At 35.6% G+C, this 26,249-nt stretch overlaps 1 protein-coding gene across 2 annotated transcripts; it reads left to right on the top strand.

Annotated features, from left to right (window-relative positions):
* The first annotated feature begins 1,143 nt into the window (after positions 1-1,143).
* Positions 1,144-25,573, top strand: LOC115626303 (scavenger receptor class B member 1). 2 transcript variants are annotated; one of them, XM_030521633.1, is made up of 10 exons: positions 1,144-1,177; positions 17,482-17,573; positions 18,064-18,224; positions 18,303-18,447; positions 19,999-20,430; positions 20,500-20,617; positions 21,260-21,426; positions 22,695-22,820; positions 23,630-24,238; positions 24,699-25,573. In XM_030521633.1, the coding sequence occupies exons 1-10, from the start codon at positions 1,159-1,161 to the stop codon at positions 24,885-24,887; spliced, it is 2,058 nt and encodes a 685-aa protein (XP_030377493.1). In that variant the 5' UTR covers positions 1,144-1,158; the 3' UTR covers positions 24,888-25,573. The 2 variants fall into 2 exon arrangements, with proteins under 2 accessions (XP_030377493.1, XP_030377492.1); XM_030521632.1 differs by lacking the exon at positions 1,144-1,177 and adding an exon at positions 9,387-9,969.
* Positions 25,574-26,249: the final 676 nt, after the last annotated feature.

Here is a 26,249-nt window from a genome sequence, read left to right as displayed (position 1 = left end):
CGCGGCATACAAATTTTTACAGTTACCGACTAGTGCTCTGGACCTCTCTTTCGGTCCGAGCTATCGCAACACCCTCTGGTGCTGGTGCCTACCATTTATTTTCTTTTGTTTCTCTAAGCTGCTGCTGCCGCCGTCGTTCAACGACTTTATTGCCTGATATTTTATTTTGATATAAACAATTCTTAGGCTACATTTTGTGCACCCGCGCACCCCAAGTTAGTCGGTTGTGTTTGGCGTACAAAATCGAAGCTTGAAAAGCTTAGAAAAAAAGAAACAATCGTCAGTGCGTGCAATAATTTATAGATTGTGGTATATAAATAATGAATAGACATAAAACTGTGACGACGATGCATAGGGAATCAATCGAAACGAGTTCACGGCTCAAGCTAATTTGTCGTTAATTGTCTGTTCGGTCCGATTTCGAGTAAGACGAGCCGCTATCAGAAAAATAAGCCACAGCATGACAAAAACAAGAAGCAAATAGCCTTTAAAAGTGCAGTAAGCTGATTAATGCCACTACGCAATTGACCCAGTTGAAGTGCTCCAAAATAAATGAAACTGATGGAGTACCAATGGACTGTGGGTGGGGGCCTGTGGGTTGAAACAATAGTTATGGTCTTAGTTAAGCGATTTTTAGCAAACATTTCTAAACACACTCTGGATGTTTATTGTCCACTCTGCGAATTACAGTGCTGGCTTATCAGCCTGACATTCTGTCTGTCTGTGTGGCTGTCTATCATCGGCTCTCAGCTTTTCCTATTTTGATAAGGCCCATTCTCGCTCAAAAAGATCGCGGCGCATCTTAAAAAAGCACATGGGCTATACATATATATACATACATATACTGTATATGCTTGCATACAGATTTCAGTTGTTCTTATTGATTCTTATTGCAAATGTTCAGGAAATAATTTTATTTGATTTTTGCAAGCCACAGAACCACCATCTGTTCGTCCGCTCATCAAATTTAATCGGAGCATGAACGTTTTGATTGATTTTCACTTTATGGATACATAAGTTAACAAAATTGCGAGGGAGAGTGCTAAAGTGCATGAAAAAACTTTAAATACTGAATAAAAAACTAGCAGTAAAGGCGTGGGAAAATAATACAGTAATTATAATTAATAACGAATTTATTCATATACACATATACACAAAATGCTAATGGTACCAAAATGTGAGTATTACTAAACACAAGTGCTTCTTATTAAGATCGATTTTTGAGCGCTTATTGTAATTTTGACTGCAGTAAGATATTCGAACAAGAATTACATACGTATGTACATATTTGGTTCATTTGATTGTAAAAAACATAAAAATCTCCAAAATCTCAGATATTAATATTTGTAGCGGAAATAAATTAAGTATATACACAAGTACAGATGAACTTGTATGTACATACATGTACAGATACGAAAGTAATCATGTTAGGTATTTTAGTAATAATGTATTTAATTGGTCTTGCTATTATTGAAAAATAATCAAACGTCCTATTGCATAAAAACTGCAAGCAAAAATGTGTAAAAATATGCTTTTTGATTGATTATATGACTACCACTAGCACGTGCAGCTTACAGATCCCGATCCCAATCAGTACATTGATCTCTTGTAATCTATAGAGCTACTTACATGATGTATGTTGTTTTTTGTTGTTGTATAATGCTTTGGCAGTCAGTTTTGAGCTGTAGGAATACAAAAAAAAAAAATCTAAAAAAGTACGTATTCATCGAAAACTTATTTATATGTGTATATATAATTAAGAATGAAATTGAAAAGGTATGTAAAAACATTGTGATTCAAGCTTACATATGCCTGTACACATACTATACGATTTTTAATGCGTTAGTTTTACAAAGACCTAGGAAGTGTAAGCCCATAACACCAAAGAGTAGACAAATAATCTTTCCATTTGGGTGTACATATAGGTGTAGCCCGTATACACGTATAATATGTAAATATGAAATGTAATTTAATATTTATTTGGGTTTTTAATCGTTTGTTTTTACAAACCATCTCAATTTATGTTCAAAATAAATTGTGAAATGTCTTACTGATCGAGCTAACGACGCTTTATAATTATAACAAGTTTATGGTTAATTTTCTGATACCATAAAGCTAAATGTCTTCATTATGTTTTGTGATTTTAATATTGTGGGCTGGCATAATTACTATGTTTTATATTAATAAGTGGTTATGCTTGTTTACGAGCTTTTAAAAGCGTGTAAGTTATACGGTTTGTATAAAATATTTTCATTGTGTCTATAACTGATTTGATTGTTGAAATTGTAAGCCCCTTGAACTTCATACTTGATGTACATACTTACGTACATACATATGTATGTAAGTATGTTTTTATGTAGCGGGTTTTTGAGCTTGAACTTGTAGTGATTTGTGTTTGTAGTAAAAAAAACAAACAAACAAAAAACAAGTACGCACCACCTGTATATATGAATAAACGTTGATATTACCAAGCAATAACAGACTTGCGGTACATGCCGTGCGGTATGTTCGAAAAGGTATCTACATACATACATTTATTTTGTTTTATTCATGAACAAAATCAGAAAAGTGTTACAAGGTCCAATCGCCTAATACATACATACACACCAGTACATACAAATCTGTCAAATCTGGACTGGTTCAGTTAAATGGAAATGGGTCTCTCTCCTCAACATTCAGATGCTGTGTACAATTTGATTGCCAGTAACACTTTGATTATTTGTAGCAACGCCTGTAGCCGTCCCAGACCTATTCGAATTTGCGTCGAAATAACACGAATTTATGAATTTCATTCTTAATGAATGCTAGCACAGCAATCAACATTCAAAGAACCAGAAGCTTGTTTTTTGAGCAGATGGTGAGAAAAAAAGACTTGTTGATAATTTTGTGCATGTTCATGATTGTTGTCCCGGAATCAACACAAACAAAGCGCCTTTGAAATATGGACTATTGAAATGCGTAATTGTTTTCTCATATTGTGGGTATGAAAATACATTACGAGGCATTACATTTTGCTATTATCTACAAGAAAAGGAACTCTTATCGAAGCGACAGGCATCGATAGGAATTTTAAAGGCCCACATCCATCGGATTCATTGCTAAAAAGCGTTAATCATATTAAGAACGATAAATATATAAAGCACAAATTAATAATAATATACATATGTATGTATATGTACGTGTGAACGATCTCTAAGAAAGGATTCTAAATATTAAAGAACTGCTTCTCGACTTAATACTAATTTCTCAAAACAAGCTACTAAATGTATTATAATATTATACATAATTTGGAGCGAACGAATGTAAAATGCTCTATTCAAAATTATTCCGTAACTAGTCGGCCCAACAATCCAGTTATGTATATTTAAATATATATTTTCTCCAATTTCGTTATATACAATTTTTAATAGAGACATATTAAATTATATCTGTTAAATACATTAAACGACATCCAGTTACGCTTCTAGTTGTACTAAATTATCTTTCTTACTTTAGGCTATCCTGTTGCCTCGCCTCTAGTTGTACCAAATTATCTTTCTTAGTTTAGGATATTCCGTCTTATTCTCCGACTGAATTTGAAAGGCAAATATATGTATATCCTAATGGGCATTGCTTTAAACCTGACAGATAGTGGTAGAACGATGACAAGTAAATACATACGTGTATGGCCCTTCTGCTTTTAAATACATATACCTAGAACAACTAAAATGAAATATGAGTACAAATCTTATCATACAGAGTATAACACGAGTAACGAGTTTCTTCAAATTTCAATTTTTATTTGGGTTTACTTCAATATTCTTGAATATAAAAAAGCAAGATGAGTAGCGATATCAGAAAAACGTAAGGCATTTAACATTTTATCGTTGTTGTTTTCGTCAGAATTCTTTCATACCGGCATGACTGTGCAATAATTTTATAAATAAACCTTTTTTTTTAGCCAATAAAGAAGCAAATAAGAGGAAATGATACTCTCCTCCATATCTCGACGTTCTAATACGCTACCCAATAGCTAGTGCTTTTCAAATTATAAAGCGGACTGCTTTTTTTTGTGCATTATTTTTTGAATAGGGCTTAGCTCTGTGAACATATTTACAAAGATAATTTTAACGAATTCAATATAATATTGCTTTAAATATGGTAAAAATATTACTTTATTACAGATATGCAACGCCATAACTTAGGGGTAACTTTGTTTTTAAGAGAGTATATCACGCTTGTCATTAATTAATTTGTCAATTTGGACATATACTATGAAAGATACATTTGACAGCGAATAATCTAAATGCCTGTTAGCTAAGCTTGTTCCTTCACCTTTTAAATTGGCTGTAAGAATGATTTTTTGCTTAAATGATTTATTTTAAATATTTAGATGGAAAATTTCACAAATTTTGAAAGGCAATTTTTTTTTTATTAATTTCATTAGATTGTAAACCATCATCACCGAGTGCCTTGTTATCTGCAGACTATTCAGAGCCAAGCTAATCTTAGATGGCAATGAATAAAGCCGGAAAACTTCCCTAAAATATTTCTTTCGCAACGTTTTAAATATTATTGAAGATCTTCTTAAAAATTGTGACTAATGAAACGATAAAATCTCTACTATGAAATGTGGTACAGCTTGGTCGATTCAATAAAGAATAGCGAGCTAAGAACTACTCTTTATAATATTGTAAACTCCACAAATAATCTGATTCATTGCTATGCTATTGATTGAAAATTCAGGGTGTTGAGTTTCCAAGAAATGACGCGGCTTTTGTTGGACTGAAAGTTTCTTATCAACCCATCTAAGCTCTATCTCCATTTCCATATATTTCTCGGCTTTTTATGGAATGTTACATATACTTGCAAATATCATATTGCAGTTTCTAAGATGCGTGAACCGGAACCAATTGTAAAGGCAACTATCCACAGCAGCAGGTACGAGGAGTATTAAATAATAGGTATGTACTTGTAATAAAAACAAAATCAGTATAGTCGCAGGGGGCAATTAAAAGTGCGGCGACATCGCTGCTACAGCTCGGCAGTGCTGTTCACTTTAAGAAATCAAATCACTACAGAAACAATGTTAATTGGTAATTGCTGCGAGACAAATGGTGGCTATGGCGTAGTTCCGGAGCTTACTTTGTTCGAGTTATATTAACAGCCCGTGTATGTGTGTGTAGTAACTGTGCAGGGTCACAGGGCACATGAAGTGTGCTTCAAACTAGAAGTGCCACCTATGTATTTTGGAAAACTACTTAAAAATGTGCATGCCAGAATATGACAAGCCCACAAAAGCTGTGAAGGTTAAAGTTGATCTTAAATGTAGCTTTTTAACAGATTTTTCACGGGTTCGATGGGGAGGCGTGTATGCATGTATGTATATACGTATGCATATGGCTATCATCATCAATCAAATCAACAAATCCATGTAAACAAGTTCCAATATAAGTTAATAGACATATAATACATATATATGTACTATTTTTAATTACTAAAAAAACGAGCTGACTCATTGAACTAATCAAGTAATCGACATTGTACAATGTAGGGAAGACTCGTCTGTTGAAACACATAAAATAATTGACATCTATAAATGTTTTATTATTCCTAGTACAGTTACGCACTGATTTATTGCATGCACAAAACCACGGCACTCCCACGTTAGTCAAAAATACCGGAAATATAATTTACCTTTATTATGATAGACGATTAAGCCTCAAAGTCGGGATATTCGTAAACTCCTAATATTTTTCTATTCATATAACCTATCATGACCATTTCTTTTACAGCAGGCAGCTATATATACTTGTGGTTGTAGTTTGTCACTATTGCTATTATTCTGGTTTATTAAGTAAAAAATAAAACGCACCTTGATTTCTTCTCCTGTCCCGTATATTTTTACGGGCGTTCTATGCCCCAATTTAAATTGCACTTCGCTGCTTAACACCGCCAAATGAACTCTGTCTATTTGTATGCCCGAATCTAATGTTAATTTTTTGGTCGAGCTCCAAATGCTTTTTTACTATACGAGCAACTACATACAGAAAATAAATACTATATGTGGCAAAGTCTGTCTACCTGTGCAATTAATAAAACATGAGCTTTCGCCATTTGTACCATTCCCATTTCTAGTTTCATTCTAGGGCGGAATTACGTCACGTAAGCCAATCTAATGGCAAGTTGCTCATTTTTCTGGAACTTAATTGCAAATGATCAGTAATGACATCTGACCCTGGGCCACATACTTATACTAGTAGGTATCTCTGATGCTGATGCTAATTCTAATTCTAAGGCTGATGCAGATGCTATTGCATTTGTCTAATATCTAATATTGTGGTATTGTGGGTAATTAATAGTTAATCAAATTGAAATCAGATACAGAAGGCGATTAAAATGTGCGAATTAGCCAACAAAGTGCCAGTCCATTTGAACTATGCCTTTGCTGCTACTATGACAGCAACAACTAAAACAACAGCACCTTGTGTCCGTTTAATGCGCATGTTAGCCGAAGCTTCGACTGGCATGCCAATTAACGCCACCTCATATCAATAACATATTTTATTTTCAATTTTCTCTGTACTAATGATTGCATATTGCTCTCCGCAAATTGCGCCAATTTGTAAAGATTCTAGGAAATGGTAATGCAATTGTAGAAATTGCACAAACAATTACACTTACACGTTTCGCGCTCCAAGATCAACTTGGCTAATAAATTTCAGGATATTGAAACTTAATTACTTTTAGGAGGCATGTACGAATTTCAATTCATTTATAAATCAATAAATCCTAGTGATGATCCCCGAATGTCCTTATGCATTATTCGATGTTAGTTGTTCCGCAAACTAATATTAGTTAAATGTGCGATCAGAAAATTTTGTGATAAATGGAAGATTTTGTTAAATATTGACTGCAATAAGTAGCATTGACAATCTTGAGAGTATAAAAAGCTAAAAGCTGTCCAATACACACAAAAAAAGCTGACCTGTGCGACACCCGCGCTGGGGGCCCAGCCACAAAAACACATCGTTTAAATGTTTGTTAAAGACTTGTAGCTTTTTTCTTGTCGGTAGGTTCAATAGTCTACGGTAAGGTCAACTGCTTCGACGCACAATGCCTGACATCCATCTCTTGAACCAGATTACTATTGAAAAATCGAAATAAAATACCTAACAATTTTGTCTGTTCGTTGCTTTTGGTTTCTATGAGTCAAACCGACAGCTGCAGAAGGCACGACCAATAACAACACCAGCAAAACTGAAATGTCAACGCGGAAATTGATTTTATATATTCGCCTCAACATGAAAAGCACAGACATACACATTTCAATAATTGTTTGGAAAATGAAAAGTTAACTAATATTATCAATACTCTTCTATACGTATACTCTGTATCAAGTTCAATGACACAATATTTTCATAATATGTTAGTACTATTTGTTAACATTCTAAGCTTATGACATTATGCACTGTCCATAATAACGGCATGTTGATAAGCTACTTATACAGATCGCGTTCATGCGACATATAAACTGATTAAATAAGATAAATAAGTAGTATAAATAAGAATAAAATTAAGTACTTGAGTCCCTGTTCAAAAACAAATCAAATTCAAAAAGAACGAAAAAGCTTCTTGCAGTCGAGAGTACTATGAAAAACAGTTCGTAACTAGTTATTTGTACAAATGGTATTAAGATTGTTTGAGTAGAGTTTTTCTATTTTTAAACAATATGAAACTTGATATTAATTTAATACTTAAATTCAAACATATAAATGTAGCTTTGAAATTGTCATATATGTCGTCATATTTTATAGGTAGTTGAATGAACTTTGTCCGGGCCAACAACCTCTTTGAATCATTTAAAAATTTACATTTTCAAATATTTAATTTCACATACGTCAGCAGTTTTCCTGTGCATCTTATACAAGCCTCTGCCCAATCTTTTGAACAAAATACACTGCAATTACAGTATCGGTAACAATTTCTAAGTAATCAATATAAGCTTAATTTTCGTATTTAATCAATAGCTTAAAAAGCCACTCACACACTTGTTTGATAATGGGCGTCCCAATTCAATAATAGTCGGTTTGTACAAACCTAACAAGTCCACTTCAACGCAATGCTAAGCTGAAAATGCGAAAAGGCGCGCACGTTTTTGGCCAATTTGTTTGAGTAGTGCAAGCCAATCATTTTGTGTTGAAAGATTGCGGCAGCTGTTAGTTCGCGAAATTTCTAAGCCAAAATGAATTGAATACTGAAAAAATGAATTAAAAATCTGACAAAAACAAAAAGTTTAAACGCTGTTTGATAAAGAGAGATGCCAAAACCAGCAACAAAAAGTTGATTTTGACTAGCTTTTTGGTTTGACGCTTGCATGCAAAATTGAAGGTGATTGGGTTTTTATTAGGCAGCCAAAAAAACGTTTCAAATTAACAACAATAAGATATAAAAACGCGTCATAGCAAGGTATAGCACGGAAAAAATAAGAGTGCGGCAGACAACAATGACAATCATAACATCAGCAACAGCAACAAAAACAATAACAATGACGACAACAATATGCGTAAAAATTTACATCGTTTGTTTCCAAAAAACAATAAACTTGATTTAAATTGCGTATTTAGTCGTCCGACGAACGATGCTTGTTATTCCAACATTTGTTAAATGTTAAATGTTGTACCTCTGCACACATATGTACAAAAGTATATAACTGCCAACACGTGCATACATAAATACATACATATACTATAAGTATGTGTGTGTGTGTGTGTGTGACCAAGCGAAGTATGAGTAATGGGCTGGGGGCGCTATCTTACCGCTGGTATTTCCCCAAAAGACAACGTAGAAAATAGCATACCAAAACAGGTTTAAGAATTTGGGATCTAAAAATCATAGGCTGGCCAACTACACACCTACACATACACGCATATGCGTATATACATACATAGGTAGCTGTGTGTACATATAGTACATACATTCATACAAACATGCAGCCACAACCGGCCAAAACAAAGTTCAGCTGTAAGCGATAACAGCTGAGCCTTTGCGTCACGTTAGCGAATGCGTAAGCTAAACGTAACGTATCATTAAAGCTGGCGAATACACACACGTATGCACACATATGCAAAGGCAAAAGCGACAAGACCCTAACGTATACGTACAACAAGTATCTTATAGATACGCTCTCGTCGAAATTGTCGTCGCTGTCGCTGCCGCTGCCACTACTGCTGCCAGTGCCGGTGCCGCCGTCACTGTCGACGCTCTGATTGCTGCTCTGCCAGTTTGGGCCCGTCTCGGACTCAGTCTCAGACGCAGCAGTCGATAAGCTGCACGATCGTACTAAACTGAAACTAAAACCGTATCTTACCTGTCTACTCGCCACATGTCCGGGTTTTCATTCATCAGTGAGCGATGCTAGCGAACGGACGTATTCGCGCTTAGCCAACCGATATAGAGAGCCTTAATATAGATTTTAAGCAGAAGCAAAGTTCATGTGAGATTTGCGCAAGGATTCGAGCAGCAAAAGCGACAGCAAGTTTTTCAGTGCCCATCCATAAGTGTAAAATAAAAAATATTGTGATTTATCAAAGAAAACGCAAAGTAAACTAGAAACTAAATACTCTTAAAACAGCAAGTGCCGAAATTTGAATTTTCATTATATGTCTTAATTACAAGTGGACATTCAAAGTGACAATTGCAACTAAAAGAACAACAAAAACAGAAAAAGAATGAAGGACTTTAGCAGAATGTTTTCACGACGCTATAGCGCGGTCTGTATAAGCGATGAGGAGGCCCAGTCAACATTGAAACAGTTGCCAGCTGAAGCGGGTGTGCCGGCGCAGATGCAGATGCCAACACAATTGTGTCCTGAAACAGCCGCACAGCGCCGAAAGAGCCTTAAAGCTAACCGTTCGATGCATCCCATGGGAATATTGGGCACCTTTTTCAATGAGCGACACAGCAAGCGACATGCACGCGTTCCCACACGTAAGTAGGAAAACTAAGGATGGTGAAATGGCAGGATAATTCATGAAAAATGTTCAAAGTGCCGCGTGTTTCTCGAAATTTCGAATCAATCTCGTTTGTCAACATTTGCGGTTTTATTTATTTTTGTGTTTCTTGTATTTTTGCCTTCTTTTCGGTGGCATTAATTATAAAAATATTGAAGCGTTTTAAAACGCGTGTTATGCGGAACAAAAAAACAGCAACAACAAAGAATTACCAAAAAGCCGTCGCCACTGTTTAGCATAGCACTTTACGTTTTTGTTTTGGCCAGCGACAATTTGACACTGACACAGTTAAGATTAAAGTCTTCTCGAAACGTCGATGGTGTGCCATGATGTTATGTGCATACATATACAAAAATATTTAAAACTAATCATTAAATCAAAGTAACTAAAAACGCACCTGGAACGCGCGCGTTTTGCTCACCGCATTTGTGGTAATGTAACGCGAGACGACCCTGAACTTGACTATATTATCGAGCAGGCTAACACAAGGCAAGTTGTTATTTCTGCTGCTAGCAGGCAACATGAGACATGACCGAAGCCCAGAGCCAGAGCTTTTCAAAACCATTGCAACAGCAAATCTGCAGCAACAATACCCGGTTTGTATACATGGTATGGTTTATGCTCGTGCTCAGAGTTCAGCGTGCTGCACGCTCAGTGCTGTGACCTTTCAGACATTGCCATCTGCCTTACTTTCATGACCAACTTTCAAGCTGCCCCCCACATGCATTATGCAATAGACGAATTATATGTCGCGCAAATTTCTCTGGCAACAATTAAAAAAGTCAAGAACAACACGAAATTCGCATACTTCTCAAAAACCTAACGTTTTTAAACTGCTCCATAAATGTACACACGCGTAGACTTATAAATACGAGTTATGGCTAGCGCACATGTGTTTTGGCATTTTTGTTTATTTATTTACGTTTTGGCACATCTACCAATAATCAAAATACAATATACAATGCGCACAAAAAAAATTAAATTAAATGTATTGGAAGAGTTTATGCAAGCTAGCAACAAAGCAAACTACAATTAGCCGACTCAAGTACTTCCTTATATAAGCAGTAAATACCAAATCATTATGAGGCAATTCTAGAAATATAAATTGTTGCGTATATTATTGACTAAATATATTTATATATCATATTATATACATATTTAGGTAGGGGATAGGCTGGCACATTTGTTTGATTATTCTTTCTTACTTTCTTTTTCACATAAATAATCAAATATTGTAATTTTAATTTAGGTAGTACAAGTTTAAGCAACCCGGATTGTTTGTTAAGATGGGCCCCTAATTGGGGATTTACTGTGAAGATAAACAGTTAATGTGTTAATATGGGAAATAACTGAATGTTAAATACGTAGATTTGAGCTCTGAACAAAAAAATACTAATGTGGAAATTGTGGTATTTGGGTGACTTCTTTATTGAACGATAAATGTAATGAATCTTTAAGGTCTGCCATCTATCTACAATCTTTAATATACATGAGGAAGAATTTGTAAGAGGATAAATTTGCTTGCATAGATATTCAGTAATTAATTGTTCTCACTTAAAATTACTCTAACGTTAAATCGGTAGATTAAGTTGTATGGCTGTCATAAAACAGATACGTTTGAAAGTTAATCTTTTCTATGCATTTGAATGTTAATTTAATTTTTGAATAATTATTTATAATCTGACTGGGCACACAGTCTTCTCGTTGGATGGCCCGACTGATGCGTTCCTACAAGTATTACCCATTCTTATTAGATAATTTAAATTACCTCAATATGAAATTCTTTATTTACTCAAATTCACTGATGTGATCATAAATTGTTTATGTGCTTTGGATTCCGATTTGAATTCTATACACACAGAAAAAACAAAATTGTTGCAACAGCGGCAGATTCCATTTATTTAGAGCAAGATGGGATCGTTCCGCATGTTTTGCTATTTGACATTTTCTATTTATATAGTGCAATATTTCTCAGACATGCGAGAAATCTATAACTTATAGTGCCAAAATATTTTTAAAAATTAATGGAATTGTGAACTCAAAACACATACATACGAGAGCCGAATCGATCGCCTGTTTTTTTTTATTATCTTTCGCTTTGTTATTATTCATTAGGGGCGGGTTGGGCCGGCAAACAAGTTTCGCTTAGTCGCTCTGGTCGTATAAATTGCTCGCCAAAGTGGCCTGAGGTATCACAAAAATTTGTGGCTAAATAAATAATAAAAAGTGCCTCTTCATGGTCAAACAGGATTGACGCCGCGTTGATTCGCAAAAAAAAACTTACTTATGCAAAAAAGCGGGCCAAAGTTTAAAAACAGCGCAGATGCCTCCAAAATAAATGAACAACAATCATCAAATTTTGTAGAAGCACAACGTCCACAGCATTCATTCTACATATTGATTGGCACAGATCAACGCGACTAAACTTGAACTAGAAGACAATGGTTTCCAAATAGGAGACTCTGAGATGGGTTGCTGTCTGAAGGGAACAAAAGATCGAGGTGGCAGTCCGCTTATTATTGTAAACGAGACTTGGTCTTTTGTTAGCCAAGAGCAGAGTTGGTTGGTTATTGGCTTAAGTGCTAAAACAAGTTTAAGGCATAATTTCTTGATTCCCATTGCTTTTGAACAACAAATTCTAGCTTAACATTTTCTTGATAATAGGTTGCGATGGTGGCTAATTGGGCGGATGGGTGGCGTAAACGCAAATTTTGTTCGTTTTAGCAATGCGAAGCCGGCTGTTAAAGCTATTGCTAGTGCTTGCAACATTCGGCCACAACAACAACAACAACAACAACAACAAAACCAAACAGAAAATGGGCGGCAGCTTTCCTATCTTCTTTATTGGCTGACAAGTGGCAAATTTTCTTTTTGGCGTCGGTAAAAAAATCAAATAAAACTCATTAAAAATGTTTGCTTGCAAATATTGCCAGTTCAGCCAATTGGTCAGTCGGCCAGTCAGTCAGTAAGTTAGGCGGCAAGTTGTTGCTACAGCTGCCACTATTCAGCGACATGTTGCAATATTATGCCCAAGTCCATCGTCTGCCTCTACCGCTTAATTGTTCAGACCGCTGTCCGATTGAAGCAAGCGCGTAATCAATTTACACGAGCTTTGTTTACTCTAGGCAGCAAACCATGGGTTCAGAAAATACCGTTGCCCTCCCTTGCCTTCTATTGCTGGATAGTTCCCCTCAGATGGCGCGGGCAGCTTCTGAAAAAGTTGCCAAATCATGCCGAGCATACAAAATAGTAATGTTGTGGAATATGAAAGTGATTCATATAAGTACATACTTGGTCGATCGAGTGTATTTCGACTATAGACAACTGCTGTTTAGCAGTTCCAAGTTTGGATGCGATGTCAGAGTCAGAAAAGCATACGAACGATGATGAAAAGGCGGGCAAATGGAATCACTCTGATGAGATTAATTTAAGAGGTTACGTGGTTACTTCGCAATGCTGAAGACACATGCCTTAGAAATGTTGAAATTTTCAATTTTTTTTTTCAGCTTGGACTTAAGTGCCGCTTATAAAGTTGTAGAGATTATAGCTTTTGGTTCATAATATAAAAATTTTCAATAAAAAGTTTCTTTTGTTTTAATAAAATTGGAATTGAAAGTCCATTTTGATCCCACTCCTTAAGCTCATCACTTGTTATGCTATTATACTATAGTGTCATCAAATCCAGTTTATCAAACTGGCTAATGGCAACCAATTACATTATTATTAAATGCTTATTAAATAACCCTTAACAAATTTTAGCATTTCCTAATTGAATTTTCGAAAAAATTACGAGAGTAATTTCATTCAATTCAATAATCCGAATTATTGCCAAAATAAAAAATAACCAAGCTTGACATTTATAAAAATAACTTCAAAGCTTTCAATAGCTGCTCAAGTGAGATATACTTACTATATATTTAAATTGTGAAAATTCGAGTTCAGCCCATTACTTTCATCAAAGAATTGTCGTGCTTTGGACCTGTTTTGAATGTATAATATTCCCAAATTATGCGTTCGCCAACAAACAGCACTTTTTATTATTTGTGAATACTCACCATTATGATTCATTGGAATTTCGAGCTCGGCTACCAGTTTGAGTGTAGTTGTTAGAAATTCACAAGTAGTCCATTTATACTTTCGTGGAATATGATATAAACTGCCACACAGCGAGCTACATATTATGTAGAATTTAAGCCGCCTGGACCCAAATCATTTTTAGTTTGCACACAATAATATTTGAGTCAAATTCGAAGCCAGTTGCAGTACTTGAAAATAACTGTTAAATGCAAGTTGATTCGACAACTTAAGGTATCAACTAAACATAAATTAAAATTGCTTTAAGATCGAATTTAAGTCCCCCATTGTTTCACAATCGGAACTATTGACGTCATAAACAAGCAATCAACGGTTATGGAGCGATCAATTGAAAAGCAGTAGCTTCTGCTTGTTCTCAAAACAAAAGACTTAAGGCACGAACATATCTTAATTTGCTTACCAATTTGCTGTTACTATCATTCTTGTTTTTATGTTGTTGTGGTTTTTGCCGCTGCTACCGGTGGGCTTTCAAACAACATAAGCGTGGGCCGCGTGCCCCGCGTGCCAATGAAATTCTCACGCTTAGAATGGATAACACCACCACCAATGCGGGTGGCGCACACGTGCCATACATTCATAAGCACACACACACATATTCATGCTCAGGAATGTATGTACGTATAAAATTGCTTGCCCGAGTCACAAAGTAATGGCTAAAAAACATTTTGGGACTGCGTTCGTTCCAAACACAAACAAAACAATTAATGGATAGACAAAAGCGCCACACTGATCGCAACAACAAAAGCATCTCTAACGCTCACAGCATAATTTGCATGAACAATCGGCGAGCGTGTGTGTAGTTTTTATACTCTCTACCTAAAGGTTACGAATTGTGTTAGGTTTTATTTTATATTCTCTGTACCTGAAAGATACAAAATTACATAAGGTTTGTGCGAACTAAAAAATGTAACAACCACAAGGAGGCGTGGCAGCCCCCACAAAGTATATATATTTTTGATCAGCATGATAAATCTTCTTGTTATTATAATTTTGGTTAATGTTTTTCTATTTTTTAATGTTGTTAATTCTCTACACATAGATACAGAGTATTTCAATGTCGGGGCTCCTGACTTCAGCTTTTCCACTTGTTTAGAATTTGAATTGTCGCGATTTGCACACAAAGCAGAAATCGAATTTTTTTGGCCATTCAAACAATTAAGATATCATATTTAAATATATAGCAAGCTGTCCGCTACGACATCGCTGTTGACGCTGCAACCAACGTGATATTTTTGTTTTGTCTATTCCGCTTTCAACTGTTCTTTATTTTCAAATTCGCATTTGCTCAGTTCATGCATCAAAATCAATTTCAAATGAATTTAAAAAATATATTTGACGCGTTGTTTGAATATTAAATAGCCCACTAATTTTTTAGCGGGGCTTAAATGAAAGTAGCGCTTCCCGTGTGTTCGCAAACAATCGACTCTGTCAGTAGTCACTGAAAGAGTCGTCGATGTGCCACGCGCGGAGCAAACCAAGATTTAATCAAGGATTAAAGTGCTGTTTAATTAGTATTTAAGGCAAATAAAAATATGGCCGTCATGAGGCGTCGCTTGCGTCGTCGGTCGTTGAAGGACTTTATTGGGTCTTTTTACACACGTCGCTTCTCTTTAGAGAAGTTGCGGCACTATCATCAGTTGCGTAATCGACAGCAGCTGATATGTAAGCCCATCAGTTTAATATGTGCAAGTGATAACTAATAGGTTTGCCAGATACTTACATTTTCAAATAAGTATAAACATATTTGCGGTTGCACTTGCATCATTTGCGGTTTTTATAAATAGTTACCCCATTAGGGCCATAAATACCTTCACACACATATTTATAGGCATTTTAAAGTACATTCACACATATGGGTACAAAAAGCAAAGAATTAAATCGTTACATTACACGTATGTTCTATTAAAAGCCGTGACGAAGAAGAAGGAATTATAAAAATGCTGCTACGGCAAAAGGAAAAACCCCTGAGAACTGGTTACATAAAAACACAGCAGGATCCAACAGAACAAGCTCAAAGTCAAAGCCAAGTGGTCAACAAAGAGCTAATTTCATGCCCTATTATTATTATTATTGCATTGTGAACAAGCTCAATCCTGTAGTTACGAATCAGATATGACAGCCAATTAATTTTAGCAAGTATAAGTTGAAACCGTGACTAGGAATTCAAGTGCCTACATTTACTTAAGAAATCGACTATCATTCTGAAAAATCAACAGGTTTTGCGTCCAAAAGCTCTTTATATCGAATACACTCTGTGTTACCATTGCATTTTGCAAAGAAAAGCAAAAGTTCCTAACAAAAGCAAATATGTAGGCAATAAAAATCAGCCAACATATACTTACACACATATGTATAGTATATATACAAATGAGTGCTGATCATTATTGATACCATATAGCCCAGCTTTAAAACCAGTTCCAGTCCGAACCCGAACTTGGGCTAAGGTTGAAGCACCACTCTCGGACCCATCCCAGGCACATGCGTTGCACATGCACGTGCCCGAGCACGCATTGACCGTGCGATCACATTTGAGATTTTTGCATTTCACTGCCAAACAATAGAGGCCGAGCAGCAAGTTCTTGACCAATGCAACTTGGTCAGCAACGGGAAAAACGAGTTACCTTGATTGGAGACCACGGCAATGTACCTATGTACCTATATAAGTATATTTACACATATACATGCTGTTGACGTCGTCGCTGATCTGACCGATGTTTTTGTTGTTTTAATGAAGACATTTATATGCACGCATTTAGACGGGTGGTGGCGATATACCGGCTTCGTGACTTATATGTCATAAAAATGCGAATATACGCGACATTATTTTATGATATGTTGAAAACAAATCAACTATATACTACCTATGGACCTAGCATACTATACCTACATTCGTACATACTATATGTAGTATGAACTTCCACATACATACATATGTACGTACATACTGAACATGGGGTCAGGGGTAACCTGTGTAGTCGTAGTTCCTGCCTCAAGTAATAAATATTTTCTTGAGTGTATGTGAGCTGTGCAGGCGGCAATTGTCAAAGCCCTACCCACCCCCCAACCCAATTAAGTATTATTCAGGGTCTTACCAGAGTCCAACATTAATTCAAATCTGTCGGCAAACCGCGCCCGAATTAAATTAAAAACTAGCTCGCAGCAGGTGTTGCTGTCGCTGATCTATCAGATTATACTACTTGGCCAGTGTACTTTAATACGCGTCGACAAGACAGTTCCACCCAAAACTAAAAACAAAATAGCTCTTCAAATTAAAATTTGGCAACACGTGCTTTTTTTTGCATAATTAATTGTGTTTTAATGAACTTAATGAAGTTATTTGTATGTAGCCAACGCATTTAAATAATACTTTTGTTCATCTCTTTATCATTTGCAGGTGCTTTTTTGCTTTTGGCCATTGGATTTTTGGCTATAACAACAGCGGTACTGGTTAAAATATTTCAACCCTACGATTTAATATTCAATTGGGTAAGTGTGTCCCATAGCAGTTTTACGGCCGTCCTTAGCCTTTAGTCATATGTCCAAATGGTTTCTCTCAAGGGCCATGCAACCAATTTTGTTGGGCAGGCACGTATGTACGGCTGACAAATCAAAAGTGCTGTCGTTTATGGGACAAGCATTTTGCACATCTTTGACTGAAATTTGCAGTCACCAACTTTTAAACCAAATACATATGTCGGACTTCTTTAAGGCCAAATCTTCAAAATGAAAGCACTAATCTAAATTATTATTGTTCTTACCTTACATCCCTTAATCAACAAAAATATAGTGAAGATATTCAAATTGTTGGTAATTTTGTTCTCCAAACAACATATTTAAATAAATCTATATACTATAGAGTATCATGAAGAGGAACATATCGTTTGAACCAAAAAATTTGCCTCAAATCTTCCAAGCAACAAAATATTTATGAATCTAGCATAGCTAAGCATATGGTCTTAATTATATTATTTTACAGAAATTGATAATGGCCGAAAATGGTGAAATCTTTAATCTCTGGGCCAAGCCTCCAGTCGATTTGTATATTAAAATCTACTTATTTAACATCACCAACGCGCCAGCGTTCCTAGCGGGCCGTGAAAAGATGAAAGTGGAGCAAGTGGGTCCTTACGTGTACAAGTAAGTAATATTGAAGTGTAAAAATACATACTTGTATGTACTTGGATATAAGAATTATAATGTTGATTCCTTGCGCAGAGAGATAATGACGCATGAGAACATCACCTTCAATGAGAATAACACAATGTCTACCACTCCAAGTCATCCATTGGTCTGGCAGGAACATTTATCCGAAGGCCGTCGCGAGGACGATGAAGTTGTCATGCTGAACATTGCCATGCTGGTGAGTTCGCTTTCTTCATACATATAGTCGTTGTTATTCTGTATTGACTAATATACATTTATACATACTTGTACGAGTATATGTATAAAACTAATGTGCAATCAATTAACAATTGCAAGGCGAGTATGACAGTCGCTGTCACGGCGCCCACTTATGTAAATTTGTTGTAGCTCTTCGAAATGCTTACCGCCCAAGCAGTAACAACAACAATAAGCAGTGGAAATCGCGTGCCGTGCACATGGCACACGAAAATACATATAATATTTTAACTGTGATAAACAAACAAATAAGCGAATCGGACGAGCACGTTTAGGTCAATAAACGTTACACATTACGCGGCAACAACAACAATATCAACAACAACAAAGGCGAATACTTACGAACAAACAGCCAAACAAACATACAGACAGCCATACGGTAGAAAGGTAGAGAGGCAAGCAGCAACAATAAAAAGGCAACTAAAGTAGCGTTAAAAATTGCCAACATGTTTAACTAAATGGGCAACAATTAATTTGCAAACAATAAAAAAAGAGTATAGTGTGGTGAGAGTAAGGAGTAAGTGAAGTTGAGGTAAGCATTGAAATGTCAGTTATATGTAGTAATAGTCATAGGCATCCGGGCACACTTTTGCGTTATTTATGGCGCTAGCTAGCCAAGTTAGCCAATAGGCGAGAAAGCGTCATTTATTTCTGTGTTATTTATTTATTTACATGTAATTAATAATATTAACTATATTCGTTGGTGCAGTAGGCGTGTTTGTTATTGTCGCATGCAATTTTCACCGATTAATGAATGTTTTGCGTTTGAAAGCTTGAAAAGCTGTGCAATTGATAGTGTTAAATAGTTAAACTGTATAGTTGTTTTCAACTTTGAAAATGTAACTAATTGTTAACTTTATGATATTTCAATTAAATGCATTTAAAATTTGCATTTTGCAGTAAACATTCAATTGCTTAAAGCCATTTATCTACTTTAAGTTGGCATTCCGAGGCCAACTCGAAATATCACGTGGGATATAGGCTTAATTTCACAAGATTTCCTTCAATTTGCACATTAAAATGGAATTTTATAATTTTCGTTTCGCTTAACTTATAAGTTATTAAAATTTTAAAGTATTCCGCAACAATAATAACTACTTCTTTAAAGCTATTTAAATTTATTAATGTATGTTTTAATTGAAATGCAAGTGAAATATATATTTTCACCTGTAGATCATCCTAAATTCTGAAAGTTTAATGAAAGAATAAGCCAATATAGGAAAAGTATTAAGACGAAACGGATCAATTTGCTGGCTTGTAACTCCATTGATATATGTAATTATTGCTTTTTCCAAAACAATGAATAAAACATGCATCAGTCAGTCAGCCATTCAATCAGTTAGCTAGTTGCTCATATTATGGCATCGGAGAACAGGAAATGCACTATTACTATTAATTAGATGCTATATTTATTGACTGTAATAGTCGGCCATAACAAGCTGTTGAGCTGCACATGCCGCACGCTATCCCCCATCCCAGTATTAACTTGACATTGTGAACTCTACCATTGCAGGCCATATCGCATTTGATGGCAGATCGGCCATACTTTACGAAATTGGGGTTGAACACGCTTTTCATTACCACCAAGTCGCAACCAATTGTGCGCATGACTGCCAAGGAGTTCATGTTTGGATTTTCCACCGCCCTGGCCACTCTGGGAAACACACTTTTGCCAAATTGGATTTACTTTGAAAAAGTGGGCCTTATCGACCGCATGTACGATTTCTCCACGGACTTTGAAACCTTCTACACAGGTGTGCCAAATCCGGCCATATCTGGTCTATATGCCACATATCGGGGTAAAACCAATCTGCCCCAATGGCCGGGTGGGGAGCACTGTAGCAACATTGAGTATGCATCGGATGGCACCAAGTTCAAGAGCTTCATAAAGCCCAATGAAACGGTCAAGTTCTTCAGAAAGAGCATGTGCAGACCGATTAATTTGGTAAGTATTTTGAAACAAATGTGAAAATAGAGAGAGATTTTCTTAATTTGTTGCTCTTGTTGTTTATAGTATCGTGTAGGTGAGGAGAAAACATTCGGCAGCCTTAAAGGATATAACTATGTTTTTGAGGAAAACGCCTTTGATAATGGTGCCATCAATGAGGCAAACAAATGCTTTTGTCGCAATGGTAAGTAGCACATCACAATAATAACAAATAAATATTTTAAATAATTTATTTAATTTATCTCCGAATAAAAAGACAGCAAGAAACATAAATCATAATATATGAAAATATAATAAGCTTTGATTTTATATATAGATAAATATATGTATGTATTAATAAATGAAAAAGAGTTATCTATAAACAGCTAACAAAATTTGGAAATGCTTTTCGCATCAAGGAATTTGTTTTTTGCGTCTGTAATCTTTAAAATATTTGACTGTAGTTAGGCGCTACATATGCGAATCAAAAAATTCCGTCATTTAAATTCATGACGCAAGTCGCTTGTAAATTTTTCCAGTAATTTAAGGCATTCTTTTAAAATGCTTCGATCGACACGCGACCGTTAAAGACAGCTGACAAAAATACTTTGATCTATGTACGTACATATATATAAACTCCTATATATGGATACATACATATGTATGATCAATTCATTGCAAAAGAGGGCGTTTGCTTGTTAAGAACAGTAGCTACAAACTCATAATGACATGTCATTTTGCACTGCGTTGGAACTTTTCCACTTTTTAAATTGCACTTTTAAATCTGTTGAGTCATTGAATGGCAACTTTTTAATGATATTTCTTTACTCTACATACACATTTACAGGTGATTGCCAGAGTGTTGGCCTTATTGACGTCACAGATTGCTACTACGGCTTCCCCATATCGCTGAGCTTCCCTCACTTTATGAACGGCGATGTGGGACTTCAAGAGAATATTACAGGCATGCAGCCAGATCCTGAAAAGCATTCATCAGCATTTGTCATACAACCGGTAAGTGAGCGCGTGACCTTGCCTATATAAGAGTTTGTATGTACGAGAATGTTGCGGTTTTTGTTTGTTGTCGCTGATTCTACATTAATAGCGGCGACTTTCAATATGTCAGTCATCACTAAAAAAAACGTTTAGCCAACAAAAATGTACGCAATTTCGCATTAATAATGCATATAAATATTATAATTAACTACAATATATGAGTGAGGCATGCAACTGTTGTTGTTGCCGTTGTTGTTTTTATTGTTTTAGGGGTTTCAGCAAACGCTGCTTCTTAGAAACCTCCAATCGCGTGAAAGCAATTGCCAAGCAGCTATTGGGTGTCAATTTAGTTTTTATATTTATATTTCCGGCTAATTAAGTTAACCGTAAAAACTTGTAGTCACGATAATGCCACAAAATATATAACCGGAAATCAAAGTTCATTTAAACAACAATTGCAAGTAATAACTATTTCCTGTACACTTAGTAACTAATTAAAATGTCTCAAAAATTAAAGAAATGAAAGTTTAAAGTGCTTTGATTAAAGTCTCCCCTTTGCTAGATCTCTATTGAGGTCACAAACTAGTTATTATATATATTGCACTATGAACTAAAAATATTTTCAAAATGTTCTTGATTGGGATTAATTTCCCACTGAACTTTAGATGGAGATTATTCCGTATATTACTTTAATTCAAGAGGTCATTGATGATTATAGGCCTTAGTCAGCTATTGATTTTTAATACGCGCTTACTTGTCCTAGGAACATTTTCAGATTTAGAGACTTAGATATATAGGGTCAAGCAAGGTAACTTAATATGTAGTTCCAAAGCCCAATGGAAAACATAAATTACAAAACTAGCTCGCCCAATTGACGTAACTGCTGAACAATTAAAAGCATTTTTATCAAATCAAACCTCTAATTGCCAGCCATATGCTTAATCGATCAATCAGTCAATATCAACAGCAATTCCGCCAAGTACTACCGGTTTCGCACAAAATAAAAAAAAATGCAATGAACTTAATGTTCAACAACAGAATGCAATGTGAAATACGCGAAAAGTCTATGGATTACTAAGGACAACAACTCGTCGTTGTCGCAACCAGCAATACCCAGGCCTATATTTAAGCGCAATTTTGTGAATTAGGCCAAGTACAGCTAAAATGGTGTCGTACTTGTGTCGGAAATCCCAAAGTCGCCATTGAAGCAGCAACAACACCATCAATTGTGAAAAAAAGTATTTTATCGAGCGTTTCATAATATAATTACAATCTTCCATTTTTAGGAATCCGGTCTGCCACTATCACTCTCTGTTAAAGTGCAAATCAACATGCATTTCAAGGATCTTCATAGCTTTCCCCGTGTGTCTAAGTTTAGCCACTTGACTGCGCCAATGTTATGGTTCGAAATTGTAAGTACTTACGTTTGTATATTGGATATAAATTTTATCTCACTTAAGCGGCATATGCAAATATCGTTGGTGCATTCCAAAGATGCCTCTAATAAAATTTCTATTATATTGATCAGTTTCATAAACCTATTGAACAAAAGGTCAACTGTCTAATAAAAAACTTATATTCATATAAATTTCAAAGAGAACTTTTATATAGTAAATGCACATACAAATGTCTGGCATGATTAGAAGTGACAAAGATCACAGTGTTTATTGTAGTAAGTTTGTAATATTTATATTGATGCTCATACAATTTAGATACATTTTTGAACAAGAATGGGATGATAAAGTCGGGTGGGCAAAAGTCTTACATACCCACTCAAAAAAAATTGATATTTGTTATTCTAGCCTTTATACTTTTTCGTCCAAAATATGCATAAATACAAGCCTCCTCCTTTTAACAGTATACCTGTATACCCCTTGGGTAAGGATATAATAAACTACGTTTTCGCAGAAAACAAATATTTTAGTGTTTCTGTAAAAACTTGAGAATAATTTAATAAATATAAAAATAAATATGCCCAAGTAAAATTTCTCGTTTTTGGAATTAACTGCAAAATGCAAAACCCTTTTGGGGTCATATTAAAACTTTGTATCTATGTAAATAGTATTTGCATCACGCTCTGTGGTAGTTTCACTTTTGGAAAATACAACCGCAAATGATGTTAGTTTAATTTTTTCTATGGTTTTCAAAAAATATTATGTATGTATATTTGAAATATTTCCATATATTTAACTTGAATGTATTTTTATATTCTGCCATTCAGATGATGCCTAATCTGCCTGAGTCGCTGGATACGCGCTTTAACTTTTATTTAAATCTTCTGCCTCTGGTAAATCCGTTGGGCTTTTGGGGTGCTCTAACCCTAGGCGTCGTATTGCTCGTCTATGCCATTACACGCGCCACTCTGCATATGTCCAGCTACGCGCGTCAAGCAGCCAACATATCCGATGGCAAATATGGGCGTGCCAATCTCCTGCAAAATCTGACTGGCAGCCCAAGCGCCAATAGTAGCAATCAGGCTTACAGTCCTTGCGAACTAAAGTTATTGGATGACACGCAGTCTAACAAGAAACATGTTATCATACGTGGAATCGATGGCGAGTTGGCCTACCAGGAGCGGCGACAATCCTCATACGCATTGGAACTGGAGCCCGCTCTCTCGGGCTCAGAAAGCAGTGACGAGGGCAACGATAGCGATACTGTGACTTTAAGTCGCAACTCCACCACGTCAAGTTCTTGCATGGAAGCTGAGCACTGCGTAGATGAAGATATCTGCTTGGACTGTTTCGATGATGCTGTGAGTTCAAGCACGAGCAGTCTTAGTCACAGCAGTGGGACACAGGCAGTGGGGAGTGACAAGCAACAGCAACAGGTAAGCAAACAACCAACGTACTAGCACAGTTATGTCATTAGCAAGCGACATAACAGCCCGTTCGTCCAATCATGCACAGTCGACACTGTTTAAGGAAATCGCAGTCAAAGTCGCAGTCGCCAAGCTGTCTAACGTGTCTGAGGCGGGCGTTGGTTAAGCCCGATGCCGATTTTGCGATTTGCGATATTGATGAATATTTGCAGTCATTAGTTTACCCGCGTTTTATGCCCAAATTTACGGGTGTGTTTGTGAAATGATTTCTTTCAACTTTTAATATTAAAGTTCGGTTGCTGGGTAGAGCAGACAGCAAACGCGGCGAAAAAACCCGTTTTCTTTTTCATGCACGCGCTTAGTATTAATTCATATTAAAGAATGTTTGAAATCAATTTTCCATAAATCTAATTTTAAACAACAATATGTTAATTAAATGTGTTCGCTTTCTTCTATCATTCTCAAACAGTTGGGTGTGAGTTTTGCCAGCAGCGGTTTCGCCTCTTCACCTGCCTCAGCCAACAGCTCTAGCTCTCAAGTGAATATGGTTGTAGGTAGCGGTAGCAGCGACAGCAGCAACAGTGCCAAAAGCTGGACTCCATATGCGCATCCAGAACAACTTGGTGGGACAATAACAACATCCATGAAGCATGTGTAGAATCGTAGTTGAAATGTCCCACTAATTAACGGCTAGATTAGGTTAGGTTGTCGGTTTTTACCATAGCTATAAATATGTATATAGATATAAGCATATCATTTTTACAACTGTAGTTTTGGGCATATTGGTCATACCTGCACCATGCATCGGATTAATAAAATATTCTGAGAGTAATTCTTAGTTATATTGCAAATAATATTTGAACCAAAAACTGGTTCACTACTGTGATAGCTTTAATAACAAAAAAATGGAATGTAGTTGTCCAAATCCCAACCCCATTATATATCCTCTGTACATAGCTCCCAATTTGTTTTTAATTTGCAAAAACTAACATTTGAATTGCATTATTTATATCGAAATAGTTTAAGCAGAGAAATAACTCTCACCTCCATGAGGTTCGTTGACCAAAACGAAATAATTTGAATTTAAATATGAATTAAAGCAAATTATAATGAATACAATAAGAAAATCGCGAATTGTCGCTGAATTTGGTATTCTATGCTAAGAATTGCTGTGATTTTGTGTTGAATCTGGGCACCGTAGAATTTATAAGTTAATACATGAGTTGTTAACAGAAAAGAAAATGTCTGCACTAAATTAAGTTAGCTTTAGTGTTTTAATGTAAGTTTTTCAAAAATTTACGTGTATATATATATACCTTGCAATAAATGTGCATAAAAGCGTGAGCCACCAATTTTAATTATGAATGGTTTTGACCAACAACAACAACAATTTTGTTGGAAGAAGTGAAGGTTTTGTATTACTTTTATACCTTTAATGGGACGAAATATCTGTATTGGAAGAAAATAATAATCAAAAAAAAGGAGGCATGACATTATTATCTTTTCAGTTAACTCAACGTGATAGATCTTAACATGATGCCACATTAGCACTGGATGTTAATGTCGAATTTAAAAATTTCAAGAATTGTGGCAAAAACACAAACTTGATTTGACTAGGGAATAGGGGAGCCTGGATACCAAGTTTGATTATTATTGCTCTTATACTACCTGAGAACCTTTTGTTCATACAGACCGGCGGATTATGTCATCTTTCAATTCGTCTTGTCATGGTGATCAAGCATATATATTCTTTTGGAGGACTTCCACACCTCCTTCTGTGTGTTACACGCATTTGCACTAAACTAATATAGCCTTTAATGCCTTGGGTACAGGGTATAATTTACAATTTACAATTTAATAACATATACCGTGTGTGCCAATTCTCAGAGTATTATATTTATTTATTTTAAAAAAGCGATATATATGTACATATATCTGAAATACGCCATGCCCATCCCTAATGCACTCTTTATCTTATCAATATAAATTTTAAAAATTGAAACGTATTTTCAACAATTAG

This window comes from Scaptodrosophila lebanonensis, unplaced genomic scaffold, assembly GCF_003285725.1.
Source record: "Scaptodrosophila lebanonensis strain 11010-0011.00,11010-0021.00 unplaced genomic scaffold, SlebRS2 tig00000085-arrow-pilon, whole genome shotgun sequence".
NCBI classification, from domain to species: domain Eukaryota; kingdom Metazoa; phylum Arthropoda; class Insecta; order Diptera; family Drosophilidae; genus Scaptodrosophila; species Scaptodrosophila lebanonensis.
Note: the sequence above shows the minus strand (reverse complement) of the source record. Positions and strands in the feature narration are given on the sequence as shown.